Raw genomic sequence first — 22,730 nt, 5'->3', positions numbered from 1 at the left:
GTGAAAATTATTATGAGCGCGATACATAGGAAACTCACTTCTCAAATAATATTATTGAGACAAGTTAATTTTTGTATATATGTATTATATAATTTACTAATGTAACCACTTCTACCAACATATTATATATTTAACATAAATGTTTTATATTTATAAAAATAAAAATATACTAACTTACCAATTTAATATAATTTATCATATTAAATTAGAGAAATTTTTTTAGATAGCTTTTTTTAGTTTATATTCACAAAAATAGCTTTCAAAGAGAAATATGACCAAAAGAAGGTTTATTAAAGGATCAAACTATATTTATATCCTAGGGTCACTACAAGAAAACGTAAGTTTAACGAGGATAATTAACGAGGAAAAATAATCCTCGTAAAAGTACGTTGATTTTGCGAGGAAAGTACGTGGAAAAAGAGAAGCATTGTTATTTCGTCGTAAGGTAACGACAAAACAATTTCGTCGTAAAGACGATGTAAATTGACGTGGCTTTTACGAGGAAATACTATTTCCTCGTAAATACCACGTAAACTTCACGAGTTCTTTACGACGAAATACTTTACGTGTACTTAACGAGGAAATTTTGAATCCACCAACTTGGTAGGTAGCTCACGTTTTTTTGGCCATCCAATTAATTTTCGTCGTAATTTCACACGAGGCTATACTTTTCACACATATGAGTATGGTAGACAGCGGGCGACCAGTAACTATGGAATATGTGTGAAAGGGGAAATAGATTTCTACGGGATCTTGACGGAGATTATTGAAGTCAAATTTCCAGGGATATTGAAGCTGAAATGCGTCCTCTTCAAATGTGAATGGTTCGATCCCGTCGTCAACAGAGATGTTCGGTCTAACAAATTCAGTGTAGTTGATGTCAACGGTGGACGAAGGTACAACAAATTCGAGCCTTTCATCTTAGCTTCACAAGCAGACCAAGTTAGCTTCCTTCCATACCCTCGAATGAGAGATTCGGGTATAAATTGGTTAGCTGTGATCAAAGTTACACCTCAAGGACGAATTATCAGTGGAGAAGAACCACCATTGCAAGAAGAACAGATAAATGAAGTCGAGGAACCTGAACAAGAAATTGATGACATCCTTCTCATTGATCCGCATAATCACGAGTACGAAGATCTTACCGACGATGCCACAGACGAAGCTGTTGAAGAAGAGTTTAATGAAAATGATGATGTTTCTAGTGATGACGAGAATGTTGATGTATCCGATTGATGTATTTGATTTTATGTAGTTTGTTTTATGAATAAGATAATGTGGGAGTTTGATTTATGAATAAGGTAATGTGAAAGTTTATTTTAATTATTAATAAGGACTTGTGGTTTGGGGTTTGGAATATATTATAAATAAGGTTTGAGGTGAAAGAATAGATTGAGGTTCAAGGGTAGATGGGTTTGGGGTTTGGAATATATGAAGTAGAAGATAAGGAAGATGGGGTTTGGGGTTTCGGATTTTAGGGATTTAAACGTTATACTCGTTAATTCCTCGTAAGCCAAAATCGTCGTAAGGTTGTCGTAAGGCCACGAGGAGTTTACGACGAAATTAAAAAAAATAAAGAAAGCAGGACACGCTAATTCCACGCAAGCCAAAATCGTCGTAAGGTTGACGTAAGGCCACGAGGAGTTTACGACGAAATTAAAAAAATAAAGAAAGCGGGACACACTAATTCCACGTAAGACTCTCTGAGTGAATGAAAATAAGGAATTGTGGTTTGGAATGAAAATAAAGATAGGGTTTGGAATATATGAAGTAGAAGATAAGGAATATGGGGTTTGGGGTTTGGGGTTTCGGATTTTAGGTATTTAAACGGAAAACTCGTTAATTCCTCGTATGTTAACGTCGAACTTACGACGAATTCCTCGTAAATACCACGTAGGACAGATTCGTCGTAAATACCACGTAGGAGAGATTCGTCGTAAATACCACGTAAAGTAAATGATGAACGCGGCCCACTTTAATTCCACGTAGGACGGAATCGTCGTAAACACCTCGTAACCAAAATCGTCGTAAACACCTCGTACCGTAAAAACTAGAAAAAAAAAGAAAAAGAAGAAATATACTGGATTTACATGTGGCAAGACTTCCAGCAATTATATTACTTAGTCTCACCAACATAAATTCCAATATCTTCTTCTCTTCCTTTTTCTCAAATTTTTATAATTTGAATATGATTGGATTTAAGAGTATGAAGTGAGATAGGGTGTGATTTGGGAGTTTGGGTGTGGGTTGAGAAGGAGAGTTACGGGTATATTTATAGGGAAGCTTTCTTCGGTAATTCCACGTAAGCAAAATCGTCGTAACGTCCTCGTACCTAAAAAACACGGGCCTTTGTAATTCCTCGTAACTTCCTCGTATAATAAAACGCGGGCCTTTGTAATCTCTCGCTGTTTCGTCGTAAAAAAACACGGGCCTCTGTAATCATCGTAAAATTACGAGGAATTTGCGACGGAATGTAATCTTATATATACATCCCGAGCGCTCACTCTTTCTTTCCTCTCTACTTCCTCTCCACTTCCTCCCTGTTTCGTTGCAATGGTAAGCCTCTCTAATTCCTCTCTAATTTGGTTAGTTTAGGCAGATTAGGTGGTTAGTATAGGGAATTTAGATAAGTTTACGGATCTTATGTTATTTAGTGTTGATTAGGTGGATAATGTTGGAAAATATACTGTTGACGGAAATTTAAAAAATTAAATTTTTTTCTCAGGTTCAAAAATGTAGACTTACTGCCCATTACAGAGAGATGTTCGGTGAGCCGGGTAGTCACCAACCGACGACTCACATTCCGAGGTGGATGTAACGGCGAGGAGTGATGAATTCTACCGGGCGATTAACGATCCTTAGTTTTTTTTAATTTCGGTTCTTGTATTATGAATTCAAAACTTATTTATATATAAAATATTTTGGTTTTGATTTTTTTAGAATTTTAATTTTATTAATAATTTAAATAATTTAAATTATTTTTTAATTATAATTTTTTTTTATTTCTGTAAAATAACGAAACGAATTAAATTCGTAGCTATTTTGCGACTTCTTTACGTGGAAGCTTAACGAGGTTTTTACGAGGAAATGTTTACAAGGAAATGACGTGGAAAATTCACGTGGTCTTTACGAGGAAAGCTATCAAGGTATTTACGTTTACTTTACGAATATTTACTTTCGAGTTATTTACGTGGCTTTAACGAGGAATGGCTTTCGAGGTATTTACGAGGAAATTTAGCGACGTCCTTACGTGGAAGCTTTACGTGGTCTTTACGACGAAATATTCTTCTTCGCTTTTACGACGAAATTATTTCCTCGCTACGTTACGACGAATTAGCGAGGATATATGCGTTACGACAAACGTATAACGACGAAACGGGTTTCCTCGCTAATTCCTCGTAACACTGCTTTTACGACGAAGTCACGAGGAAAACTGCCCTCGTAAAACTTGTGTTTTCTTGTAGTGGGTTAACTAATATAGACTTAGGGTTTAGAGTTAAGGGGTAGAGTTTTGAAGATAGAGTTTCAAATTTTAAAAAATAAATAATAAATATTAAAAATTTCAAATAAAAATGGACTATTTTAGTCATTTTTCTTCTTGAGAGATATTTTGTGACAAAGCCTTAAAAATGCTATTTAAGAGAACTACCCTATAGATGATTGAATACTTTTTTAGAAAATTATATTCTGGTTACAGTTTTAGATATCATATAAAGAAAACTTAAACTCATTTAGCAGACTAAAATATAATCTGGTTGGAATTGATTTACCTAAACTGCATTGTCTAGGTAATTTTATTTGGTAAAATAAAAAGTGGTTTCACCTGTTTACCGGGAACCCAAACATTGTAAATAGTTCATCCCAACTTGAATTAAAACCATATGGCGATAGTTACAGTCGCAACTCTTTTACTACTAAACCAACTCAACGTTGGTGTTTTTTTCTTTTTTTTTTTGTAAAAAAGCTTTCAAATTAAAAGATAAAAAACATACAATGTACCATAAAATTTGAGAAAGTATGATGAGACATGCACCCACGGGCACGACGATCTCACCATTTTCCATTCCATAACTTGATATTTTTGAAGTGGTTTTATTGGTCTTCCACCTCGTGACATGTTGAAATTTGCCATAGCATCACTCACAAACCCATTTGGTATGTATTACAAGTAAACACTGAAAATGATCTCTTAGTGACAATAAACAAAAAAAGACGTTAGAAAGTAAGGCTAGGAAAATAAACCGAACCCAAAAATCCGAACCAAACCTGATCCGAACCAAACCTGATCCGAACCCAACACAAATACATAATATATTTTGTTTTATGGTATTTTAAGTTATGGATATTATCCGAACCAAACCCGAACCTAAATGGATACCTGATAGAATCTGTAACATTCAAAATCTTAAAAAGAACTTGTACCAAACATGATCCCAATTATTAATATATATCCAAAATACACTAAGATATTATCGAACATTTAAATTAATTATCTATTACATGAAGGTTGATGGTTGAAGGTGGCGATTGAAGGTTGAAGTTTTTAGATTTTGGTTTTGTTTTCATTGAAAAATGTATCTCATGTCATGAGAACTTGGTTTTCGTTTTATGCTTTCATTTATTTGGTTTTTTTTTTCTGTCAATGACTATGTTTACCTTTAATTAGTTTGATTTTGAATGATTACGTTTGATGTTTTTTTCTTATTTTTAAATCGAGTTAACTTATGTTTTGGTTACAAAATATGTACAAATCAGTCATTTTAAAACGAAGAACCTATTTTACTTATGTTTTGGTTACAAAGTAGATACAAATTATGTATTTTTAACCGAAGAACCGACTGGGATCCGAATCCGAAAGTATAACGGGTTGTACCGGTCCTGAACCGAACTTTCGTATAATCCGAATGAGGTTGAATGACTGATTTTGATAAACTCGAAAAACCGAGATCTGATTAGACAAATCCGAAGCCCGATTAGGATCCCGATGCCATCCCTATTAGAAAGTTATAAGATTCGAAAACGTACGCGTGGTTACGTTATATATAATTCCGGTTCGGGTGCTTGTTAGATATAATGGGCCCACAGATTGAAAGCTGAGATGATATTAGATTCGATCGGACCTTCAATAAGCCGATTGCGTACAACTCTCCCACTTGACTTGAACCAAGTAAGCTTACTTCCAAAAAAAAGGGAAGAAAATACATAATTTAAGTTTCACAAAACATAAATACTATAGAACGTAAAATGTAGGATTTCAACTATATTAATGAGATAATGCAGAAAAAACGTGTGAATATGAATGGATTTCAATTATATGTTTCAAAACACGTTTTCATAAATAAAACTAACTTTTTTTCATAAACAAGAAACAGTAATTGATACCTGTGTCCCGATTTTTACGATAAAACTAACTTTTTGGCCAATCTATACCGAAATCTAGAGGAAAAAATAGTATTACAAAATTATTTTCCATAGTTTTTTTTTATCAATTGTTTTCCATAGTCAAAATTTGATTCTTCCTTGTTGTTTTTTACGATATGATTCTAGTTTAAACATTTATAGTACTATAAACAATATATCAGTGATTATCAACAAAAAACAGTGATTGATAGCATACGTCGCAATTTTATGATAAATCCAAACGTATTTTTTTAATAAGAATAAAAATAATTTTTCACAATCAAATTTGGATTGTTTCATTGTTTTTAACGATAAGATCTTAGACTGTGAGAAAGTTTATCGTACCAAATCAATCACGTCCGTCAACAGAGAAAATAAAAAGAAAGAGATCGAGAGATATGAATAATGGCAGAGAATCGGAGTGAAATATTTTGGTTCCATGGAAAAGAGCTGGCAAGAAATTTCCAAGATTTTGGACCCACTTACAAGATTCCCTTATAAACCATTTTTGTCAAAATCTTACCTGTTTTTTCCTCTAAGAGACTTTGATTTTGTTGAAGATCAAGTTGATTTTGCCGTAGGATCCTGCCAATCTCTAATTAATGTCCCATTCTCTTCCGACACATTTCACAATCGTATAAAGCATGCCCAACGTGTCTCGTTTTTCATGTCCATGCCTGTTTTATTGTATACGTATACAAAGACGCACATATGTCTTTTAATGCGTAATGTGTATATTTTCGTAGCTATGTAGATCAAACACACCATGTTGTATAATAATCGCCAGTGTTGTTTATTTGTAGACTGAAATATATATATGAAACCATACTCTTTCCGACACCGTGAGTATTAGCGTTTCAATAGCGGTTCAGTTCGATATTTGTTTCTTGCTAATCGAGGAGGTTTGTTTCTCCACGATGTAATGATTCAGAATCAATGGTTTAGGCTTAGCATTATCAAACTTGACCATAGTTATGCAAGGCTTTGAAATAAGACATCATGCGATCCCAAACAGTAGCACTAATTTGTTTGATACAGACTTACAATGTAGTGATGATCCTACAGTTAGAAGAGAGTACAAATTTTACTACGTGTGTTTTAAAAGACTAATAACTTATATTTTTAGAGACTAAAGTCTTTACGAATAAATATAAGTTAGTCTTTTACGAACAGTACAGAGTAAAATACGGAAGACTAACTTATACTACTAGAAGAGAGCATTTTTTCGAAAAACCCATAGGTAAGAATATCCAAAATTCATTCGTATAATATAACTGGTTCTCATGGATAGTAATTAATAGTTATATACATATAAAAACAAACATAATTTAGTCTCTATACTATATAGTCAATTAATTTTCTAAGGTACGATTTTGATTCGTGACCAACTGCTGAACAATAAGTTAAGAGAACATAGAAGAAATATGTAGAAATAGAGAACAAATTGTTAAATAAATTATGAGCAGCTCCATCAGTTAGAACTAAAAGAGTTTCTAACAGCAAAATATATTAGTAAGATAATTATTAATTTATATTTCAATTCTTAAATTTGTTAATATACTGAGTGAATGACACCTATCTTTTGAGGTTCTTAAGAGTTCTACAAAGTTGTTATATTTTTTTTATTATTTCTCCTAATTTTGTTAATTTATTTTTCTTTTAATGATAAGAACTCTATTTAGCTTTGATGGAATTTCTCTAACTGCGAATCCTCTCACCTTTTGGAAGCTAACAACTACACGATGATCTTTGTTTATTTATAGTAGTTATTGTTTTTTGTTTATACGTTGTTTCTAGTGAAAATATTTTTTTTTCTCTAATTCTTTCTTTTTTTATTTAGGAGTATTGTAGGCATATGAAAGAGTTCAAACTAATTTGTAAGGAAAAGTGCAATCCACATATAAATATTTTTCTTGATATTTAAATAAGATCTAAAATATGACCTTATATCTGCATGATGACACAAATTTAGTATCATAAAGTAGTTATTTCAAATCCAAATCATTTAAATTTCCAAAGTCCGTATACCAGTAGACTACCTCTGATTCTTCATTGGAAAAGGGAAGAAAATAAACTATAGTAGAACCTCTATAAATTAATAATGATGGGAATTTAAATTTTATTAATTTATAGAGTATTAATTTGTAAAAACTTTCTTATTTAGATTTTTTATTTTAAGATATATCTATTCTAAGATAAGAAAAATATTTGATTTTAGTGAATAAAAAATAATTGTTAGTATTTAAAATTTGACATTTATATTAATTTTATTACATTATATGGTGTGTATAATATATATTATAATATATATTACATAGAACTTAAATAAGGTTTTAGATATAATATTACTAAATCTCATCAAAGATATAATAAGTGTTAATAAAATATAAAGATAATTTTATTGTGAATATAAAACAAACAATATAATAATAGGTTCTTACTTATATAAAATATGTATACATTAATTTATAATTTTAATGAGACCATATCTTTACATAGAATTTTATAAAAAAATATTATCTTGTTATTTTATCAATTTGTGTCAAATTTTGAACCGACCCAAGTTAGGACCGGCATAATTTCTTAATTTATAGAAATTATTAACTTATCGAGTATTAATTATAGAGGTTCTAATGTATGTTGTCCTTATAATACATGTTGTGATCGGTAAAAATACGAGGAAAACAGAGTAAATGAAAAAGTGAAAATGAGTGAAAAAAGACAAATGGGAAGAGGAAATAAAAAAAAAAGATAAAATCAGAGTAAATATATTTCTCTAGAAAATTTCGGAGTAAAAATTCGAGAGTGTTTTCTATTTTTATACAGTAAATGGCTGAATTGGTAAATGTTTTCTTTCACCTGATTAGTAAATTTGTAGCTAAATTTGGAGTAAACTTAATTTCATAGTAAATATTTAATCTATCAATACCATATAGTCAACGCCAAAATCGGAAAAAATTTCTGATTTTTCATTGTTTATAAGGCTACATAGTTCAATTCCTTCCCTTTTTCAATGAAGCATAAATAAGAGAAATTAGACAAATAAAGTTGAAAGAGATATCAATTGATGCGATATAAATAACAAGGAATTGCTACATTCGTTCCATCCATTATTCTGCAATCTAATAAAAAAATTATTTAAGGCATCTCCAACCTATAACACTATTCCATGTCAAAATCAAACTATTTTAGTGTGATTTACACTAAAAAGATATTTTATCTCTATCCTAATTTTAAAATATTATTTTAGTGTAATTTTTACATTAATCTCTCTAACTCAACACTAAAAATTACACTATTTTAATGCAACACCGTAGTCTTACACCAAATTTAGTGTTAAATTAGTGTTGCACTAAACTAATGTAATTTTTAGTGTTGATCAGTTGGAGAAATTTAGTGTACAAATTACACTAAAATATTGTTTTAGAGTTTGGTTAGAGATGATCTTATTTTTATCAATGCATATGGTAAAAATTTAATTATCAACAAATAGAAATAAAAATTATCTCAGTACATACGTATCTTATTCCAATTGTATTCTTATTGAATCACATCCAGAGCCTGTACGACATAACAAGCATTTCATGTTTATAATTATAAAAATAATTACAAAATCTGGATATTATCTGTTGATTTATATATAAATATATAATATTATCATCAGTTAATACTTAACAGATATCTCGACTTTTAAATGGAAATTTTGTTATCAACCATTTCAATGTAAACTATGTACAACGAAAAAGTGGTCCACTATACTTAGAATCCCTACGAAGATCTGCATGGATTTCCTTAGACACCCCACCTTCACTTTCCTTTCCCTTTTATTACCAAATCAAATTATTGTTATAATCATATGTGCTAACAAATTTCCACCTCCATATCTCAGTTTGTTTTTGTTGCTTGAAACTGGTTTTTAATGATTTACTCTCACCAGTTAAAGAAGTTCAAATCAACTAATGACTTTCACCAATATGTCGATCACATGCTCGGTGTACCGTGTACCATGAAACTCATAGCATTTTTCATTTTTTCTGTTGTATCTTGATCAAAATCTGTTTTTTTTTTCTCAAATAAAAATGTGAACTGTATGGATAGAAATTCATAGAAAATTAAACAAGGAAAATTCTTAAATCATTGGAGAATAGAACGCGAAAACCCAGGGTTCTGTGTTGAGTTGATTGCTTTTACTACAAATATTGCTTTTAACAATCGGGGTATCCTAAACGCAACTCCAACGTAGTTGGATGTAAACTATTGTAAATATATAATCCCCTATATAATAAATGACTTTGATGACAGTATCAAATAAATGGTCGTCAATGCTTATAACTTATAACAGTGTTCAAGCTTTGTATACGAATATTGTAGTTTTATGAAAATAATTGAGGTTAATACAAGAAAGAATATAAAAAACACACGAATGTTTGAAATAATTGTTTTCAAAATAAATCGTAAATAGCTGACCAAAAACGTAAATACAGTAATATGAATTTTGATAAAACACATAAAATTTTAACATATAACTGAAAACGTATAGGGTACGTACCACTCCCGATCACTCTGAATATTTAACTCTCTGTTTAGTTACATTTCGCTATCCAAACATAAAAATTTGTGTACCCAAAATTGTTTAAGAAAAGAGAATATGCGTATGCCTTTGTCATGAGTTCTGCCAAACGTATAACGTTTTGGTACGTGAGTTGATACTTTCTTTTGCTTGTATAAATCGTCAAATTTTGGCCGGCTGTGAAAATTCGTTGTTGTAATTAATATCGAAATGTGGCGGGATGACTTATTTAGTTAAAATCTTTTTTTTATAGGGTGAATTGGTGAAAAAATGAAAAACAAAACTAAAATTAATTTGTTAGAAAGAAGATAAAGAGAGATAGGAAGAAAAAGGAAGAGAGAAGAAGAAAATTTGGTTATTTTATGATTTATTATTTATAGGGTGCAATTATCTTTATTTATACTCTACAATTCAGTTACTCTGCAATTTTGTTTACTAACGGTCACTCTTTAGTGGAAGCCCCTTAATCTAGTGGTTTGACCAATGGTTTGTTAATGATTCTACACCAAGAAGTTTGGGTTTCAATTCCTGGAAAAAGCAGAATTATGTGAATTAATGGAGAAACAACTTACAAGAAATTTGCAGCATGGCAGAAAAAGTACCGTCAATGGTGGATCCGATAAGGCGGCTTAGGTGATGCAGTCAGACGTGAATTTTCATAAGGCAGAAAGAATTGTCGGCCGTAAAATCGTCTGTAATATTTCTCCGAATTTGTAATATCAGAATATATCCATCGTTAAAAAAACAGTAACTCTTTACCCACGTGACAGGTTTAAACAATTTTTGTTCAGAATATACTCTTCATGATAAAAAAAAAAGGTAGGCTTCATGATGTTTCTGATCTTATCTACACTAATTAACTTACATAGTTCATGAGAACACAATTTTGCATCTCTTTCCTAGTTTTTTATTTTAAAAAAATTATTCATTAAACATGATCTAAAAAACTAGTGCTCTGATCTATAATATGTATTCATTTGCATGACAACATCACTCAACTTAATGATGTTATGTAGTTAACATCACAAGTTTAATTTTATTAATCTAAAAAGTGATGTAAGCGTCAGAGATCAATTAAATTCAGACCCATCCGAGTGCAATTTAATTAAAATTTGATCCAAACCATCCCGATAAAGTAAAATAAAATTTGGCCACAAATTTTAAAAATTGGCCAGAAAGTTAAATATCGGAGACGTCGTCTCTCAGGTGCGCAGGAAAAAAATTAAGAAGTTAGGATTTCGATTTAAATCAGTGAGAGAGAAAGGAAGCTGGTGAAACCATGTTGGGGTTATTGATCAAAATTGAGAGAGAAAGAAGTTAATCAATATTGGGGTCGATTAACTCCGCTCTCTTCATTTTGGTCAATAATCCCACAATTTCAAAAACTTCCTCTCTCTCAGCGATTTGAATCGAAATCCTTATTTCTCTGATTTTTTCCTTTCGTGATGAGTCAACTTTTTGTTAAATTAGGATCGGGTTGGTCGGATATTAGTTGATCAAACGGATAACTAAACAGAATTAAGGAATCCACGTCAATGTTTGGATTAATGAAATTAAGCTTATAATGTTAATTACATAACATCATTAAGTTGAGGGACGTTGACATGCATAACATATGTTTTCTATAGCTATACATTAGTTTAGACTGCATGACTAGCCATGTGATGGTTAATACTTCACGTACGCGGCAATCATTTTCCTATAATTAAACAAAATAAATCCAGACCACTAGGCATGGGGGAGGTAGATGACTAAGTACTCTCTCATGGGGATGGATTCGATGCTAATTTTCTATAAAAATCAGAGTAAGAAGCCAATTAGGCCCGTTTTTGGCTATGTAAGACTAGTATATTTGGTCTGCAGTGACACTCTCTGCAATCTTCAGAGATAGATTATTCATGTTCGACTATAGATATACTGTACAGACCAGATTTTTAGTCTGTGGATAGTATCTAAGATTTGGTGAACCAAACCACATGTTTCCGAAGTATGGCAAGAATCTAGTAATCTATCTTTAGCCAGCACGAAAGAGGATTAGAAGATGATGTTATCCATGCGCATTAAACACATACAATAGACCGCCGAAAGAGTCGTCCATAACTCTGCCATTTCTTGGTTTCTCACTGAAGAATAGGAGAGACGACTATTCATTAAAACTTTACCTCTATTATCCCTAACAATCCACGAAGCTTATGCTGACCAAGAAGCTCCTATATTACATTTCTGAAGCTGCAGAGGAGGCGCAATCTATGTTTCCCCATTGGACTGACTCTCCTGTACAGACTGTGATGACTAGATTCAGGAAAGTTAGCCTCATACCAGATCTTTGTTTCTTCCTAAGCTTTTAACAAAATAGAAGTTGGATCCAATCTGTCTTTTTCGAAAACAAGAGCATTACGAGCCTTCCATATATTCCATAGGATCCAAAGAATGCTACGTTTGAGGTATGTAGGAAAGTCTTTACTTTTGATACACAACAGGAGATGATGAATGTTTAGGAAAACAGATTTTTGAGACAGATCTTTGGACAGTTTAATAACATACATCGCATTGACCGGGGAGAGCTAATGCAATTAACTTTGACAATATCTCTTTGCCTCCTTGAGAGAGTGCCTTCATAAACCAGCCTTGGAGTCGCCCCTGCAGTGTTCCCCGTATGAAATTCAACAAATCCTTTTTAGAACCTTGGAAACATTCATGAAGACCTAAAAATGTTCCATCTCCACCTTCTTTATTGATTTCAAGGGTACATTTATCTCATATTTTGTTGTACCATGAACTTTTGTGCCAAAAATTATCGAGGATTTGGGCTTATTAATCACTTGGCCAAATGCCTCACCATACTGTCGCAGGCACTCGATGATCGTTTCATTTTCATTGGCTTCGGCTCTGCACATCTACATGTTTTCACTGATATCTTGTGTTTGTCATTGATTTAACTATCCAATTTTTATGCAGATTGATCATTTAGATTATCATTTAGACATCACTAGATTCATTTTCATGTATATGTCCTTATTAGGTGCTTGAGTATCCTTTGGAGTTTTTGGAGGTATTCGAAACACGTTTGAGAAAGAAGAGGCTTGATTAAAGTTTTAGGCGAAAAAAGCTCAGTAACAGCTTTTCATAGCGGGATGGCATGGCTGTTATGATATTAACGGTCATGGCAGGGGTATCTGGTAGCGGGATGGCATGGCCGATGTTGATGTATACAAGACACCATCGCCTAAGTCCCACGAAGCCACAAGTGTCCTAGAGGGTTTTGGTAGAGAGTTGAGGTAGCCGCTATGTTCATAACATATTTTATAGCAAAGAAGCATAGTGGTTCAATGATGCCGCTATGAAGATGAAGATTTGCTCATGAAGACCAAGCAACCCATCGAACTTACCAAGCGACCAAGAGAAGTTGTTGTAGAAGCAACATTGTACGTAGGGGAGAACGTAGCGGTTTGGTGATGCCGCTAGTGACAGGACAAGCGCATCGACCAGACATAGCGGGTTTGAGAGGCCACTATCAATTAAAAACTTGAGTTTTTATTTGGCCTGACCTTGAATTTTTGGGTGCACTCAGTTCGTTTTTAAGTGCCTATATATACTCTTTTAGGCCAAAAACTCTAATTATTTTGTTTTCTCTTTAAGAAATTCATTTTTTGGTGAAAGCTTAAATCTTTATTAATCTTAATATTTCTTTCATGAGTAATATGAGTTTATATTATCTTCTTGATTTGTCTTGAATCTATCATGGATTTAAGCTTTATCATTAAGATTAGTGAGCAAACTCTCTTTTAACTTATGGGTTAAGGTGATTTAGTGCTGATTTAGAGCGTGTAATGTTAGATTCATTTTTTTCTATGCTTATCTCTTGTTCTTAACAATACATAAAACTGAGTTAAGGTCACTGATGTAGAAACTAAAAAAAGGAATGCTGACTTGTAAATTTGCAGGTTCCAATTACGGGGTTACCTAATTGGGTGGTCCTAACTAATTCTTAAACAAGCACCGATAATCACTTGTCGTTTTGGTCGTCATTCATAAGATTCTTTTTGTTTTTTTTTTCTGTAACAATCGTCATTTATAAGAAATTTTCTTATAGATCATCGTTGATAAATTGTTTTCGCGACGCGAAGTTGTAGAAGGTAGGAAAATGACAACTACACGTGTGCCTAGCACGGTTTTGCTGTCCGGTTACAGTGTCTTCATGTTTTTCTTATTAATACAAATATACAAGTCATTAATTTGTATTAATAAAGAATTAAACACATGGTTTGTCCAAAAAAGAAGAATTAAACATATGATCAAGAAAGAGGATATGTATGGATAAAGATTAGTCCTGGGAAGAGCAAATAATTTGAGGTCTATTGATATCCAATGCGGTTAAATAAAGAAGTCATTTATATTATACTTCCATAATTGGCTTGGACAAAAATATTTAGCGAGAACTAAAAATCAAGATAATGTAGTTAAATTATGAAACTATGTGGATAACGATTTCAAAAGAAGAAACATACCCTTTTAAATATTTAATAGTGAATTAATGAACTATGAAGCTTAAGTATGTTTATTAAATATTATCCATTTTCTAAACAACAGAAAATATCATTTTGAATGAAAGAACATAAAAGTAATTAAGGACAAAATATAATTGCTTAATGTCTAATAAAATGACATATAAGAAATGAACATTATAGCCGGAATACAAAAATATAGTGATGAGAACCTAATGGCATTTGTTAATTAGGTGTCAATAAAAATGACATGTAAGAATAAAATGTGTGATAAAATTGTACTTAAAATCTGTATTTCACTTCCCACTGAACTCATCTATTGTGTATCACTCCTAATTGTACCCGTCTTTTTTTTAATATTATATTGCTTAAGATATTTCAATTCACTATAAAATCACAAATTAATAATAATAGACGTTGACAAAGTAATAAATAAAATATCTGTAGCGACAACAAGTTAACATGTCTGGCAAACGAAGCAAACAGAGCGAAATCTTTAGGATATTCCATGTCTTGCTTTTTATTGTTTATTACGGCAAAATGATTTAACCACGAATCTACGAAGTTTCCCCTACAGTTTTTTTATTATGAAATTAAAGATAATTTTCATTAGTATTATTATAATTAACGACACTTTTCGATAGCCGCGAGGAAGAAAAGTTTATAAATTATTCAGACAGAAAGAAGATCTTGTAGATTCTTTAGATGATAACCTAATTGTGACAGAAACATCTAGTAGGGATATTAATGAGAAATATTCTCTAAAAAGAACATCCATTTATCCAAAATATAAAACATTTGATTGGTAATACGGTAAGGATATGTTTTAACGATTATAAATATGTTATAATATAACAATAAAAAACAAGGCATACTATTAATTTGTTGAAACATGGGACTGAGTCATGGTTATTATTAGTGACAAGCTGTAAAATATTCGTACATGGTGATCTAAGGCCAATCTCCAATCCCAATGATGATAATGCTATATGTCCACTGATTCTTTTGTACTCTCTCCTGATGTTTTTAAAAAATTTATTGTTTTAATATATAAGATGTTTTTTTTAGATGGGAGGGACTATTTACAATGTTGAGTTGGCCTAGTGGTAAAGGGGTTGCGGCTGTAACTTCCGCCACTTGGGTTCAACTCACGGTGGGAGGGACTATTTACAATGTTTGGGTTCCCGGCAAAGAGGTGAAAACACCTTTTTTTTTTTTTAGGTAATTTTTACTTTATTAAAAATTGTGCAACCAATTATATTTAATAATCTATTTTGTAAGTGGTTGAATATCATTAGTTTATAGTTTTCAGTTGTTTTCTAGGCAGAAGTTAATTTTTCTTAATATGCATGTTTTTAACTAAACATCATATATTTAAGAAAGTATTTACAAAATTACAACTTAATCAATTATGATGGTTTTTTTTTGTCAACAGTTATGATGTTGATTATGGTGGTAGTGGTGATGATGACAAATTACAATATTATGTTAATTTAATCTAATCTCACTAACATTTTTACCAAAAAAAAAAAAAAAAAATCTAATCTCACTCAATAAATTAACTAGTTGAATTTACAATAATAGTAGTTAGTTGAGGCTATCTATTGATTCTTGATAGATACATACATAATTTCACACACACACATATATATATGTATATAATTTTTTTGGAACACTATTTCACATATATATAATATAGGGATATAGGATTACTCTTTTTCTGTCGTGAACCCTAAAAATTCTGGATATCTTCATGGCATCCAAATTGCATATAACCCAATATCAAAAGAAAGTGCATTTTATTTTGAGATGTGAATACTATTTCTTTGTCTCACATGTATGAGATTAGTATATAAATTATCGATATAGTAATGTATAAAATGGACTGTGGAATATTTTTTCAAAACCATTTGATTAGGGAGCGACAGTGCGTGTTCAAGAATCCAATACTATTGAAGCGAGTGGTTTTCTAAGATTCTCACGTGACTGCGATAATTTATTGTAGATCTTCCTTTTAAAAGAATAGCATATTGAATATATATCCATTTCGGAACTTATTTTTTTTGCTAAATGGTAAATATCATTGATGACAATGAAAGTCTGGTTACAACGTAATTGAAAACCACATTCTGCTAATAGCCAATTTGATCCTAGTGACCGCAAAAAAATTAAAAAACCACTAGGATACAGAGTGATTAATTCTAAGCCTCTAACAAATATCATTAATCCATTTCGGAACTTATATCATTAACGTTCTATATTTTAAATTTTAATACATAATTATATAGTTATGTAAGAATTTTAATCGAGTCAGGTGAACTGATTAGTTATAGAAATATACCTTTGAAAAATTTACCTTAAAAGAACAAAATTAGTAAGTTAATACACACAAACATTTTTGTTTTCAAATAAATGAAAATGGGTTAGCAGAATGATTAGTTAGTTAATAATAGACCGAGGATACTTGCTCATTAATTTTTAATTATTTCGACGAAATAACTTACAGAAACATGTGTGCTCCATGGGTGGCTATATATATACACATCTACTTCTCTTCATTGATTGTATCAAGCTAAAGTGTTAAAAAAAAAGTTTCTCTGAAAGAAAGTTATGGTGAGCTATAATTTTCCATCACAAATTCATCTTCTAATGATAACGATATTAGTTATCATCACAACTCTTTTAACTCCGATCACAACCAACACATCATCACTACCGTGGAATATCCTTTCCAATGACAACTTCGCCGGAAAACTCACTACCGCATCATCCTCCGTCGAATCAGCTGCCACTGATTTCGGCCACATCACCAAAATCTTTCCCTCCGCCGTCTTAAACCCTTCCTCCGTCCAAGACATCACCGATCTTATAAAACTTTCTTTCGATTCTCAATCCTCTTTTCCTCTAGCCGCTCGTGGCCACGGACACAGCCACCGTGGTCAAGCCGCGGCTAAAGACGGAGTCGTGGTCAACATGCGGTCAATGGTAAACAGGGACCGAGGCATCAAGGTGTCTAGGACCGGTTTATATGCTGACGTGGACAGCGCGTGGCTATGGATCGAGGTGTTGAATAAAACGTTGGAGTTAGGGCTGACGCCGGTTTCTTGGACGGATTATTTGTATTTAACGGTCGGTGGAACGTTATCTAACGGCGGTATAAGCGGACAAACGTTTCGGTATGGTCCACAGATCAGTAATGTTTTAGAGATGGATGTTATTACTGGTACGTACCATGATGATTTTTTACATGCATTCTAAATATATGAAACAGTAATGACTTTTACTTCGTACATTTGGCAATAAAAAAAATATCGTACGTTTTTCGTCTTTTCTTTAAGATCTGTGCGCTCACTTATGTTTATGCTCTTGTTTTTTTTTTTTGGTAAAAAGTTTATGCTCTTGTTTGTTTGTACCGTTTGTCTCTTGTTCTATTTATTTCTAAAACTTGTTGATAGCTGTTCTTCTTTTCACACATCTAGCTAATCACATTATTGAGTAGAAAAACACACGAGCTATGTGATTTTATGTTTTTTTTTCTAATTTGATACTGAATTCTGTTAACAAATTATATATATTTTTTTTTTTGACAACGTTAACAAATTATATTATAAGTTAAGAACCAAATGTTTGAAAATTATTTCTATAATTTCTTACATATTATGAACGTTTCGCTGAATCTACTGCGATTTTTACATTATGGTAATAAATGAGATTAGATTACGTAACTGTTCATAAAACCCGGTGACCAAACAAAAAAAAAAGACAAATGAAAATCAACCAAAAATGGTCCCACGCTTGATTTTTCACGAGGTTTCTTGTTGGCATAAGGACACAAGTCACAAGTTTATAAATTTTGGTCCTAACCAGGTGTAATGGATTTAAGTAACAGTCAGTTTTCTTATTATAGCTGTATCCATTATGTCCACACATGCATCATTCCACATACACCTTTTTGACAACATATATATATATACATACATTAATACAACTGTTGCTCTCAAATGTAGTTAGTTAACGATGACTTTCTAGTTCCATTGTGTGGTTAAGAGATAAGATAAATTAATGAGACCGACTTCAACACTTTAGGCTCAAAACAGCGATAGTCTTATCTGAAACTCGTTGCATTAGTTGAAAAAGTTTTAAGAGTAACTTTCTAACTTGGTCAGTTTTGTTTTACCCGGAATTTTATAGGAAAAGGAGAGATTGCAACTTGTTCCAAAGACATGAACTCAGATCTTTTCTATGCCGCGTTAGGAGGTTTAGGTCAATTCGGAATTATAACGAGAGCAAGAATCAAACTCGAATTAGCTCCGAAAAAGGTATGTTATATATGTAAATTATACAATAATATTTATGTTATGTAAGCTATTTAAATCTATATAAAATAATAAATAAACTTATCTGCAAATTTTGGAAAAAATTCAGGCTAAATGGTTAAGGTTTCTATACACTGATTTCTCTGAGTTTACAAGAGATCAAGAACGATTGATATCAGAAACGAACGGGCCACATTTCCTGGAAGGTTCTGTTATGTTAGACCATGGCCCACCTGATAACTGGCGGTCCACTTACTATCCACCGTCCGAGCACATGAGGATCGTCTCAATGGTCAAACAACATCGTGTCATCTACTGCCTTGAAGTCGTCAAGTATTACGACGAAACTTCCCAACACTCAGTCAACGAGGTCCGTACACATTATACATAATTGTACAAGTATAGTCACGATCTTTACTCATAACGAAGCCACTCTTCCATAATCATAATTTTATTGATTGCTCAATCATTTAGACAATGCAGGAAATGGAGGAGTTAAGCGACAGTTTAAACTATGAACGAGGGTTTGTGTACGAGAAAGATGTGACGTATATGGATTTCTTAAACCGGGTTCGAACCGGAGAGCTAAAACTGAAATCCAAAGGCAAGTGGGATGTTCCACATCCATGGCTTAATCTTTTCGTACCAAAATCTCAGATTTCAAGATTCGAGTATGGCGTTTTTAAGGGTATTATCCTTAGAAATAACATCACTACCGGTCCCCTTCTTGTTTATCCCATGAACCGCAACAAGTAAGTTATAATCAATATAGCCACATTATCTACAGTTTCAAAATTTTCAAATGCGAAATACTTAAATCTCGAGGTTTTAATTCAGGTGGAATGATCGAATGTCGACCGTTATACCCGAGGAAGATGTATTTTATGCTGTAGGATTTTTAAGATCGGCGAGTTTTGACAATTGGGATGATTATGAAAAAGAAAACATGGAAGTATTAAAGTTTTGTGAGGATGCTAATATGAGGGTCATACAATATCTTCCTTACTATGCATCACAAGAAGGATGGGTTGGCCATTTTGGTCCGAGGTGGAATATTTTTCTCGAAAGAAAATATAGATATGATCCTAGAATGATATTGTCCCCTGGACAAAATATATTTCCATAAATAAACTTGTGTTAGCTGTGATAGTTAGATATATTGTTAGTCTTTTTTTTTTTTTTTTTTTTTTTTTTTTGAACACTGATATATTGTTAGTCTAGGAAGTGTCTTTCTTTAGTTAAGTGATTCAATGTCCACATCTGTAGCTTTTTCCACCAGAATATGATTCTACTAAATCGCGTTTCTCTGCGTTGTAAGACCGTCTATGGATCGGGTTTAGCCGATCTTGATAGAAAAAAATAATATATTGTTAGTTGCTCTGACTTCTGTTTGGCCATGTTTTCTTATTGATTCTGATTGTTATGTTTATTAAATTCGGGCTTATCTTAGTCGTCCAGTTTTAAATTAGTTGGTATTAAGCCATGTTCGAAATTACGCTAGTGTCGGTGTGAGCCTAGTGAACTAGCCAAAATTCGGAGAGTAAACGGAGATTATTTTTAAGAAAATTTTATAGTTTTCATATAATTATATATCTATTATAAACTTGTGTTCGAAAGGATTGTTCAAGAATCTACGTGGTCTGTTGTATTCTAAAATCATTATTCAAGTTGATGTCATGACTTCGAGCACACCCTGCGCTCTTTTATGTTTTCTTTTTCCTGTTTTTTTCTCAATAATGGCAAATATGTAAATATATTGCTTCTACTTTTTAGGGTTCCACTTCCTCTGTAATATTTTTCACGACGCCGCCTACCATTTCAACATAATCAATTCATTTTTCTGTTGTTTTCTTATCATTTATTCATCAAAAATCGAAGATCTGTTACTTAACATCCCATTTTAAAAACTTAAACGTACAAAAACTTGAATTTCTTGATGAACCGAATTATTTTGGCCGAGTTTAACGAAATCGCTACGGTGACCAACCGCCGAGCGTTCTAACGCCGTGTAATCGGCCAATTTGCTTGCGTTTTTGAACATGGGTATTAAGTGGATTTGCAATATCCATTTTATAAATTAATTAATTATTTCTTCAACTATCAATATATCGATGTAGGATTTTATTTATTCATTAACACTCATTTTTACGCTTATGCGTAGACAACTGTGGGAACAAAATCTACGAAGTGGCTAAACATCGGGTGCCTCTAACACTATGTTAAATTCAGATTTATCACATACTTCATATTTAAAGTTAATTGATAGTAAGTAGATTGACCTTATCCCTTTTATATATTCTCTCCGTTTTTGTAATATAAGTCGTTTTAGAAAAAAATTTATGTCCTAAATTATATGACGTTTTAGGCTTTCTATGTAAAATTTATTAACACTTAATATTATATGACCAATGATAATATTCTTTCTATTTTATTATTGGTTGATTTGTGGTTATGTAAATAATTAATGATGTTTTTGTCTATAAAATATAAAAAATTAATGATTTCTTCATTTCTGAGCACAATCTAAAACGACTTATATGGAGTATTAGTTAATTATTTTTCTAACTACATACGTGAGATTTTATTCATTCATTAACAATGTTAACTTCTTACAAAATATATTAAAACTGTGAACAATATACTACTTGAATAGTATTAAGAATAATATATATTTCGGTGGGAGATTTTTGGTAGTAAGAAAACAAAATAGAAGCATAATTATAGTAAGAAAGTGGAAGTTGATAGGAAAGTGAAGGACATGATCATAAGATTCGAAAGTAAGTCTAAATGTGAAACTTTTATTTTGCTTTGTAAGAAAAATTTTATCATTACACATTAAACATTTAGAAAAGCGAAAATAAAAATGTTCCTAGACCTTTTTTTATTACAGTCTGCGGAAAAATAGGAGACATCCAAACTTCTTGTCTCCTTTAATATTGTTTCTTCTGTACTTCGAAGATCTTGGTCGAACAAAATCCAAGAATAATCGGATGGACTATTATCGAGTTTCATTATCGGCCAATAGTATCGATCATTTTCACGATTGTTTTATGTTAATCATATTGCCAAAGTATTTATAAAAATCGACACTCGGTAATAGTTTTCACATCGATTTTATTAGATTCACCCTTTTCTAATATAATAAAAATAAGAATCATAGTTTGATAATAATCAAAGAATAATAGTTAGAACATTTAGTCTACATTGCTTTTGATCAGTTGTATAAGTTCAATTGTTTCTCTGAATTACATTTTATGTGTTTGTAAAAGGGAATTGCCGGCATTAATTTATTATGCAAAATCAAGTAAAACGACAAAAAAACATAGTGAAAAGTGGAAAACAAGGCTGCAGCCGTAGCTTTGTGATCCAAAGGAATCTCCAACCTAAACTTTCATAGAAAGTGCCAAATATTTATTATATAGTATAAATTGTATAAACTAATATAATTAACACAGTATGTATGCAATATCTATCATGTGAAAAAGCCGAAACGTTAGATTGCTAATCGAAATATTTTATAACGTAAAATCTTATTGCATCATTGCTAAAAATATAATCATGAGATTCCCCTGCATAGAGCATAGTTAATACCTTTTTGGTCTAATTATCATCAAACTTTTATTATATTATAATTTTATTTAAAAATAATTTAAAATAAATTTTAGGGAAATTGCCACAAATAGCACATTCATAATACCACTTTTCATGTTTTTATGAAAATTAATATTTAAAAATAAATTAATCACTTCTTTTTATGAAAGTAAATATTTTAATTTTTATTATCTTCCAAAACTAATGTTTTATTCTATTTTCTACAACAAACTATTATTTTAATTTTATTTTACTCAAAACAGTAAATTTTAATTAAAACGATAATTGAAATAAGTGGTGAGCATTGATTTGGTACACGGCTAACTAAAAATAAATAAAACACACAGT

General features: G+C 31.6%; 1 protein-coding gene and 1 long non-coding RNA gene across 3 annotated transcripts; both read left to right on the top strand.

Annotated features, from left to right (window-relative positions):
- Positions 1–2,500: 2,500 nt before the first annotated feature.
- Positions 2,501–3,417, top strand: LOC117129210. The gene is made up of 2 exons (XR_004452849.1): positions 2,501–2,556; positions 2,726–3,417. It is a non-coding gene; the product is annotated as an uncharacterized LOC117129210 (long non-coding RNA).
- A 4,349-nt stretch (positions 3,418–7,766) lies between these two features.
- Positions 7,767–20,176, top strand: LOC103845129 (cytokinin dehydrogenase 3). 2 transcript variants are annotated; one of them, XM_009121961.3, is made up of 6 exons: positions 7,767–17,698; positions 18,667–18,794; positions 18,901–19,161; positions 19,266–19,543; positions 19,629–19,947; positions 19,998–20,176. In XM_009121961.3, exons 1-5 carry the CDS (start codon positions 17,086–17,088, stop codon positions 19,915–19,917), a joined length of 1,569 nt encoding a protein of 522 aa, XP_009120209.1. In that variant the 5' UTR covers positions 7,767–17,085; the 3' UTR covers positions 19,918–19,947; positions 19,998–20,176. The 2 variants fall into 2 exon arrangements, with proteins under 2 accessions (XP_009120209.1, XP_009120210.1); XM_009121962.3 differs by having other exon boundaries at positions 17,086–17,698; positions 19,275–19,543.
- The last annotated feature ends 2,554 nt before the right edge of the window (positions 20,177–22,730 follow it).

The sequence above is a fragment of the Brassica rapa genome, chromosome A10 (assembly GCF_000309985.2).
Source record: "Brassica rapa cultivar Chiifu-401-42 chromosome A10, CAAS_Brap_v3.01, whole genome shotgun sequence".
NCBI lineage: Eukaryota > Viridiplantae > Streptophyta > Magnoliopsida > Brassicales > Brassicaceae > Brassica > Brassica rapa.
The sequence above is the reverse complement of the archived record's forward strand: the minus strand, read 5'-3'. Positions and strand labels throughout refer to the sequence as shown.